The 9,404-nt window shown below is 49.1% G+C and overlaps 1 protein-coding gene across 1 annotated transcript; it reads left to right on the top strand.

Moving 5' to 3' along the window:
* Positions 1–3,323: 3,323 nt before the first annotated feature.
* On the top strand, positions 3,324–3,800 carry LOC138448120 (uncharacterized). The gene has a single exon (XM_069604669.1). The coding sequence runs from the start codon at positions 3,324–3,326 to the stop codon at positions 3,798–3,800; it is 477 nt and encodes a 158-aa protein (XP_069460770.1).
* The last annotated feature ends 5,604 nt before the right edge of the window (positions 3,801–9,404 follow it).

Raw genomic sequence — 9,404 nt, 5'->3', positions numbered from 1 at the left:
ACGTCCTGTCTGGATCTGAACTTGCGCTGGTTACCTGGCTACCCTCTGATTTCGGGCCCAGGTCCCCTCCCCGCCAGTTGCACACCTGCACTGCCCCCCTGGCATCCCTGGCACTCAGGGACTGTTTCTGTATCGCTACAGCCCCTACTAGCACTTGACACCTGATGTCTGCACTTACCCTTGCACTTGCCACCAGCTGGCCGCACTTTTATTTATTGTTTGATTTATTGTTTAATTTATTGATTGTCTTACTTATTTTACTATTTATCTTATGTACTGCACTGCTCCCTCCCCCCTCCCCTGCACTTGAGTGATCTCAATGTCACCTGGTAGCAAGGACCTTCCTTACTAGGCAGCACAGGATGAGAACAGCGGAGTAACAGGGAGCCCAGGAAGGGAGCAGGAGTCTGGGGTAGAGTAAAACAAAAGGGTAAAATAACAAACAGGAAGGTTAGTAGAGGGAACTGACCCAGAGCTGGGTTGGTGCACAACTTAAACTGCAGGGCGTCCTGAAGTGTACAGACAACAAAAGTTCCGTATAAAGTTCACCGGAGCCTGAGAGGACCCTATGGAAATCTTAGTTAAGCAGGTTTAAGCAGACGAAGAAATCCGTGAGGCGGTTTATGGTTAAAGTTACACAATGCGGAAGTCAGTACCTGATAGAAGGTTGAGGAATCTGAAATGGTACGCTGCACTGAAGTAACGTGCAACACAGCGAGGATACACACAGCTGTTCGGCAGCAGCGCCTCCGGGAGGCGAAGCCACAAAAACTTCAACGTGAGGCAAAAGGCAGTCCGATACAAAGCAGGGTTTGGCAGCATGTATGTATCCAAGGAACAAAACAGCAGGCAAAAGACAGTCCGATAGAAGGCAGGGTTCGGCAGCGTGCTTGTAATCCACGGAAATTGGCAGACAAAATACAGTCTGGTGTAACAGGCTGGATTCGGCAGGATGGAGATCAGATAAGTATGGGAAACAAAGTAGAGCTACTAGAGAGAACGGGGTCAATCAGAAGCACCCGGCATTAGGCTAGAACACTATTTATGCATCCTCTGGAGGCGTTTCCTGCCACGCACAACAGCTGACCTGATCACGTGAGTGCCCCACGTGGTGCGGCTATTAGCAAGGTGTAAAGCGGCTTAGGACCAGGGCAACCGCCAACGCCTCAAGAAAGGGGCTGCCATATTTCGATTCCGCAATGACAGAGGCCTCCGGGGGGAGGATGAAGAGGTCAAGAGCGGGCATATGAACCCGAAATCCTAACATTATCCACCCCCAAAGGCAGAGCAACCCCCCCTGGAGGCATGGAAAGCACGCAATATCTTGGGGGCATGGATATTGGACAGTGGCTCCCACGTCCTGTCGTCAGGACCGTAGCCTTTCCAATCCACAAGGTAATATGGAACGCCATTCCTCATGCGTAGATCCAATATTGCTGCCACTTCATATTCCTCAGTCCCATCCACCACTACAGGGGACGGTCGGGAAGGAACAGAGGTGTTGCTAGATCTGGCATAGATCTGGGGCTACTCTAATGTTGAGATGTTTGGGACGCGAAGCTAACTAGCCTTTTGGTTGTAGCTCCTGAGCATCTATCCGGGGCTACAACCAAAAGACCCGGGCTATAGCCCCCTCAGCCCTCCCTAGCAACGCCTCTGGGAAGGAAGATGAGTACTAAGAAGGCATGTCTTGAGCAACGACACGTGGAAAACCAGGTGTATCCACCAGGAGGTAGGTACGGAGCCTCATCAGAACTTTCAGCATCAACTACATCACCTGCAACTTAGTTCCCAACAGCCGTTAGTTGCCGTTGTTCGCCTCTGCATTCCCTGTTGCTAGGCAATGCCAACTATGGAGCCCGCGACTGCAGCGTGTCTACCTCTCCTGTCCCTTCCCAGGCCCTCTGCACGGCACTGGCTTCTCACTTCATTTCAAAAACTCAGGACATCTTGTCCTCACTCTCCTCCTCTCATCCCCCTCCCGCTATACCCTGCTCTTCCTCTGGCCCTTCTGCAGCCACCCCTCCTCCCTCCTTCTCTGCCTTTCCTCTTTTCTCTCCTGACGAGGTTTCTAGACAAGTCCGATCTATGAAAGTCTTGTCGAAACAGGTTCACCCCTGTTCCTCCAAAACTATCAAGGATCACATTGACTCCCTGGCTCCTGCCCTGGCGGATTTCTGCAATCACTCCTTCGCCACTGGAGTCTTCCCTTCCCCCCTGAAGCACTCCCTTGTGCAACCTCTTCTTAAGAAACCCTCTGCTGACCCCTCCTGCCCGGCTAACTATCGCCCAATCCCCATAACTCGCTTCCTGGGCCATCTCCTGGAGAACCGGGCTGTGCTGAATGATAATCGCAGAAGTGGCAAGTGTGAACCCTGTTCAAAGAACTTTGCATGAACTGTAAGAGTATTAAGTGGAGACCAGCTATAGAGGGAGACCGGCACCACGTGGGTGCTAAACTCAAGAAACTCTGGTCGATATCCCCATTCGAAGGAAACTACAGATACCAGAAGGCTGTTGGAAGGCCGCCCAGTTAAGTCAAAGTGGTCATACGTGAGGTCAAGCAAAATCCCTGTACAAGACTTTGATCTACAATCGGTTCGGTGAAAGAAAGGGAAGTGAATCCCCTAGTAAGAAAAGGCAAGGGAAACGAATCCCAAGAGGAGCAAAGTCTAAAGTTCCAAGAAACAGTGTGTTTAAAAGAACTGATATAAAATTAAGGATAACAATTGAGAAGGGTCAGCCCAGGAGAGGGGGATCCAGGGGGGAACCCATCACCCAGCGAATATTGGGAACGAACCGTTCATTTCATAAAGGAACTTTTGTGTTGTTTGAACATATCAGGTCCGAAGGTGAGATACTTTCTAAAGGAAATGAGTCTTGGCCCTCGACGGTCCTGAGAACTGCCATCTGAACTGTCGTATTGTGCTGGAGAAGCCAGAGACTGTACTGTGCTCCAAGCTCCCATTTTACCCTGTGTCCAAAACGTGGGGGAGGGAGACCCAGGCCTGCATCCTGACATATTATTTGAGAACACTTCTTTCTTTTCTTGAGAACTATCCCACACACTGTTTGGTATTAGTTATGAGGTTTGGATATAGGTTTCTTAGTGTAGGCCCTTTTTATTTGACAGGACACCAATAGGACTGCCTTATTTTTCATTTGATGGTTGATGCTTTCTCCCATCTTAGATTTAGGTTTCGATTAGGCATTTTTTCCACCCTACATACACCATTTACTGTTCAATAAACACGCTAGAACTGTGATCACTTGCGTCTGTCTTACTTCTTGTCACCATGAGTTCCTCACATATGGTGTCAGGGATGGGATGGATCCCAATTGAACCAAATTGGGGAACCCTACGATTTCTTAGTCACAGAGCCTCCAACCCTTCCATTGTCACAAAAGAATCAATAGGTTTTGATATCGACAGCAGTAGGGAAGCCATTATTCCCCCTGGGAAAAGAGAAATGATGCCTATGGATTTAGTTTTGATTCCCCCTCCGGGATGTTACATCCGATTAGCCCCAAAATCTGGCTTAGCATGGAAGTTCCGGATAGACGTCTTAGCGGGCGTTATTTATCTGGACATCCGAGGAGAAGTAAAGGTTCTCTTACAGAATCATGGCGAAGTCCCTTTTGAGGTACATCGGGGAGACCAAATTGCACAGGGAATTTCGGAGAGAGCTCTGTCCAGCTTGGACCTCATTTCCAAGAAAGTGAACCAGATGAAACAGACAGAGGTAACGCAGGCTTTGGAGAAGCAGATAAAACTGCTACCATCAAAGAGGGGAAAGTAGAGGAACCCACCATCTATCCCGACTTAGCCTTTGCTCAGTGAAATAACCCAGCCCTCGCTAAAGCTTTTTTACAAGCCATTCCTGAAGAATAAGGCAGAGAGAAGGGAAGTTCCCTTTTCTTCTTAAAACTAGGGTTACTTTACGGAAAAGAAACCTCCCCTGAAGGGTTAATAGAAACTCAACTGCTAATGCCTAAAAGTTACTGAAAGCTCGTTCTAGTGATCGCACATTCTCATTTTATGAGAGGACATTTGGGCCAAGCTAAAACCCATGCATATATTAGTGGAAGATTTTGCTGGCCAGGTATATACGCTGACATCAAACCATTCATACAAACCTGCGAGATATGTCAAAAGACCAACACGCACGTTCCATTACCTGACCCTCTGAAAACGTTGTCAATTATAGAAGTCCCCTTTTCGCAAATTGGCATGGACATAATAGGACCTCTGGAAACATCTAAATTGGGCAACAAATATGTCCTGGTGATCATGGATTATGCAACCCGAAACCCAGAGGCATTCCCAATGCGAAATACCACTCAGCAAATCTTGAAACATCTTCTACCGTATTTCTCTAGGGTTGACTTTCCCAAGGAAATACTAACCGATCAGGGTTCAAATCTTATGAGTAAGCTTATGGCCGAAGTCAAAGAGCTACTCCATATTATTAACCTTGCGAACGTCTGTGTACCATCCCAAAACCAATGGTCTAGTAGAAAGATTCAATAAGACCTTGAAATTAATTCTAAAAAAATTGGTAGACAAAGACGGGAAGGACTGGGACTGAAAGATCCTATGGGCACTATTTGCAGTGAGGAAAACCCCCCCAAGCTTCCACAGGGTTCTCTCCCTTTGAGCTACTCTATGGAAGAGAACCAAGGGATGTCCTGGACATGCTCCAGGAAACCTTGGAAGAACACGAGGAAGCCCCCATTCCAATATCCCAATCCGCCACTAGAATGCGACAACACATGAAAGTATTCTGGGACTTTGTTTGTACTCACATAGGAAAGGCCCAAAACCAGCAAAAGGCCAGTTACGCTAAGAAAGTCCTGTTACGATATTTTTCTATCGGACAGAAAGTACTGATCCTCTTACCCATCTCAGAAAACAAGCTTATCTCCAAGTGGCACAGACCTTATGGAATAATGGAGAGGACGGGAACATGCATGTATAAAATAGCCCATCACATTGACTCCCTGGCTCCTGCCCTGGCGGATGTCTGCAATCACTCCTTTGCCACGTGAGTCTTCCCTTCCCCCCTGAAGCACTCCCTTGTGCACCCTCTTCTTAGGAAACCCTCTGCTGACCCCTCCTGCCCGGCTAACTATCGCCCAATCTCCATAACTCCCCTCCTGAGCCATCTCCTGGAGAAACTGGCCATCTCCCAGCTCAATCTCCACACTGAATCTGTTGGTTGTCTTCACGACCATCAGTCTGGCTCCAGAGCTGCCAGAAGCACGGAAACTGCTCTCCTGAACATCCGTGAAGACCTGCTCACCAACCTCGACTCTAACACCCCTTGCGTTCTTATCTTGCTTGAATTTTCTTCTGCCTTTTGACACTGTCAACCATGCCATCCTGCTCAACCGTCTCCGTGATAATCTGGGTATCACTGGTCAGGCTCTGGCGTGGCTGATTTCTTTCCTCTCCGACCGACCCTCCCAGTTCCAACTTCGGTCCTTCCTCTCCGACATCTTTTTCTCTACCTGTGGTGTCCCCCAGGGATCTAACCTCTCTCCCTGGCTTTTCAACCAATACCGGGCACTCCTTGCCCACCACATCGCCGCTCTCTGTCACAACTTTCAGTGCTATGCGGATGATACCCAGCTAATTTTCAGTCTACCCTCGGCCTCCTCCTCCTCTCCTTCCCTCATCTCTGACTGTCTGTCTGCCATCCAGGAATGGTGTGCCGCCAACGACCTCTGCCTTAATGCCAGTAAGACTGAGATTCTACTCATCGGCACACCCACTCCCTCCTTCCCTGTAGCTCTCTGGCCGGCCTCTCTTGGCCCTCCTCCCACTCCCACCTGCAAGGCTAAAAACCTCAGGGTCATCTTCGACTCTACTCTCCTTCTCCCCTCACATCTCTGACGTCTCTAAGAAGTCACACTACTAGCTGCACCTCCTTAGAGGTATTCTTCCTCTCCTTCCCCCAGAAGCTCACTGTCTCCAGAGCCCTGGTCCTCTCCAAGCTGGACTACTGTAACAGCCTCTATCTGAATCTGCCTGCCTCCCCTCTCCGCCGTCTGCAACTTATCCAGAACAGGACTGCGAGACTTGTCCTTGGCCTCAAGCCCAGGGATCGCATCTCTCCAGGACTGAAATCTCAGACTGAAACACCTCAAAACCTTCCTCTTTGCTTCTGCTTTCTCTCCTCCCCTCCCCTGCTGAATTCCTGACTGAAATTGCACTGGTTGCCTGGCCACCCTTTCTGATCTCTGGCCCAGGCCCCGTCAATTGCCCACCTGCACTGCCTCCCTGGCAACCCCTGCACTTGGGAACCGTTTTTTCTGTATCCCTTCAGTCCCCCTACCAGCACTTATGTCTGCACTTCCTTGCACTTTCCACTAGCTGGCTGTTTTATTTGTCTTATTTATCTTATTTATTCCACTTTCCCATGTACTGCACTTTCCCCTCTCCCTTCCCCCTGCGCACTTTTCCTTTCCCCCTTCCCATGCACTTGCACGATCTGAATGACACCTGGCCTAGTAGGAACGCTGTCTGTCCTCCCTTTGTTCCCCCCCTTGCCTCGTTGCGCCTTGAAACACTTGTGTATAGGCATGTTATAAATGCCATATCATATCATATCATACCATGGCTCTGAACATATTCACTTCCTGCTTACTTTGAATAGCTAGCTCCGATTGGTCTGATGCATTGACTTCTACCAATCCACCAAACCGTCAGGCTGAAGCCGGTCCTATGCCTCAAGGGCCGTAGCTTAAGGGTCTGTCTGTGCTGCCTGATCCCCACTTGCAGCATTGTTGTCGTCAAAGCGAGAGGGCAGGAGCCCTCTCCCGCCAGCACCCAGGAGCCACTTGGTTTCTCAGCACCTTTTGCCATATTAGGTGTAACGCTTACCATATCTCTGCAGGAGCTTAAATGGCCTGAACACCCTTGTTTTCTTCAAATACTGGATATACAGGATCTTCCCCTGTCATGAAAGAGAGAAAAAAGGAGGGGGGCATGGAATTAATCTAATACAGGTCACTATACTATGGCTCTCCCCTTCCAACCTGCTGAGTGCCCTTATAATATCAAAATGTCCCGTGTCCCTTCTCACCTGTGTATTTTTATTAGGGAGCTCTCCGTCCTGCTTTCGTGCAGGGGTGCCTTGTTAATGAGGCACAAGAATACTCCAGACTGGAAAGCGTTGAAACCCTCAGGGAGGTAAGTGTCTTTATGGCTGGGGGAGCCTTTGCTGTAGTCAGTTGGGTGTTCTCTGAGGGAACATATTAACTGGAGAGATAGCTTCTCTTGGTGAAAGTCTAAAATTGTTCTCTTTCTTTGCAGGTTCGATGAGGAGAGAATCACACTTGAGGAAACAAGGGCGACGGCAAAGAAAAAACATGAAGTCTTCTCTTGAGGTAAGCATGCGCGCATAATTGGAAAGGCACGTGGTGATACGTGCCTTCGTGACCAAGCTGAAGATTCTCTCTCTGTGAGGGCAAGCTTTTGGAATGCTCGGAAAAGTTCATAGGAGTTTTGGGTAAGTAAGCGCCTAATGTTTTAAATGTTTTTCTTTAACTGTAATACCTTGTCTTGCAGGTTGAACAGAGGTTGAAGGATCTATGGTTAAGCCGCGGCTGAAGAAGGTAGTGGACTACACTGTGGAACTCAGAGGAAGACTCCACCTGCTGGAGGACTGCTGCTGCTGCGGAAATTCTTGTCAGGTACATTGAATCTTTGGTCTGTGAATTTTCTGTTAACTCGATAAGTTCATAACATGACTTTTCTATTGTCTTTACAGGTCTGTGAGCAGAGCCCTGGTGAGTGTTACATCGCTGTCAGCGGAACTAACGCAAAGCGCGTGTTACTGTGCGGGCGGGCCTTATATAGTCCTCCACGCCCAACTACTAGTTCCCTATTGCTACTCAGTCTGCGACCTGCAGGGCGACCATCTTAAGGGAATTAGTTAACCATTAGATCTCTATGGGAGCCCACTGTGAATCTGATACTGAGGATTGTGAAGAATGTCTGGTACGCCATGCTAGTAACCATCTAACCCCCATAGATCTGCACAAAGAACCCTTGCTAGCCTGCATACCTGGTCCCAAACCTTCAACCTTGGAGGTGATCATGACATTAGGCATAACGAGTGCGAGGAGTCTTGAAATCTAGCTTTTTGCCCTTCCACACCTCGGTGACCCACAGATCCTCATCAGAACTTTCAGCATCGATTACATCACCCGCAACATAGTTCCCAACAGCCGTTAGCCGCCGTTGTCCGCCTCTGCATTCCCTGTTGCTAGGTGACACCAACTACGGAGCCCAAAACCGCAACGTGACTCTGAACATATTCACTGCCTGCTTATTTTGAATAGCTAGCTCAGATTGGTCTGGCGCATTCACTTCTACCAATCCACCAAACCGTCAGGCGGAAGCCGGTTCTACGGCTCAATGGCCGTAGCTTAAGGGCCTACCTGTGCTGCCTGATTCCCCACTTGCAGCATTGTCGTCATTGAAGCGAGAGGGCAGGAGCCCTCTCTCTCCAGCACCCACGAGCCACGAGTGCGAGGAGTATTAGGCATGTTGGCAGTCCGCTCTGCACCTTATGTACACAGCTTCACAGGTGGAGTCAAGCAGAGTCTTTGAAGTCGCTGGTGCCTGGTGTCTGGAGCAGTAACTTTCCACTATCCATAGTGAAGTGGGCGTGCTCTGCTTAAAACCTGACTCAGAATCAAGCAGAGTCTTTGGAGTCGCTGGTGCCTGGTGTCTGGAGCAGTAACTTTCCACTATCCATAGTGAAGTGGGCGTGCTCTGCTTAAAACCTGACTCAGAATCAAGCAGAGGGTTTGGAGTCGCTGGTGCCTGGTGTCTGGAGCAGTAACTTTCCACTATCCATAGTGAAGTGGGCCTGCTCTGCTTAAAACCTGACTCAGAATCAAGCAGAGTCTTTGGAGTCGCTGGTGCCTGGTGTCTGGAGCAGTAACTTTACACTATCCATAGTGAAGTGGGCCTGCTCTGCTTAAAACCTGACTCAGAATCAAGCAGAGTCTTTGGAGTCGCTGGTGCCTGGTGTCTGGAGCAGTAACTTTCCACTATCCATAGTGAAGTGGGCCTGCTCTGCTTAAAACCTGACTCAGAATCAAGCAGAGGGTTTGGAGTCGCTGGTGCCTGGTGTCTGGAGCAGTAACTTTCCACTATCCATAGTGAAGTGGGCCTGCTCTGCTTAAAACCTGACTCAGAATCAAGCAGAGTCTTTGGAGTCGCTGGTGCCTGGTGTCTGGAGCAGTAACTTTCCACTATCCATAGTGAAGTGGGCGTGCTCTGCTTAAAACCTGACTCAGAATCAAGCAGAGTCTTTGGAGTCGCTGGTGCCTGGTGTCTGGAGCAGTAACTTTCCACTATCCATAGTGAAGTGGGCGTGCTCTGCTTA

This window comes from Ambystoma mexicanum, chromosome 3q (assembly GCF_040938575.1).
Source record: "Ambystoma mexicanum isolate Mex_15411 chromosome 3q, UKY_AmexF1_1, whole genome shotgun sequence".
Classification (NCBI taxonomy): Eukaryota; Metazoa; Chordata; class Amphibia; order Caudata; family Ambystomatidae; genus Ambystoma; species Ambystoma mexicanum.
This window is presented reverse-complemented; position numbering and strand designations above follow the sequence as displayed.

What these genes read in the sequence shown, in the direction of transcription:
- LOC138448120 (XM_069604669.1), top strand. Translation starts at nt 3,324, where the DNA reads ATGGGATGGATCCCAATTGAACCAAATTGGGGAACCCTACGATTTCTT.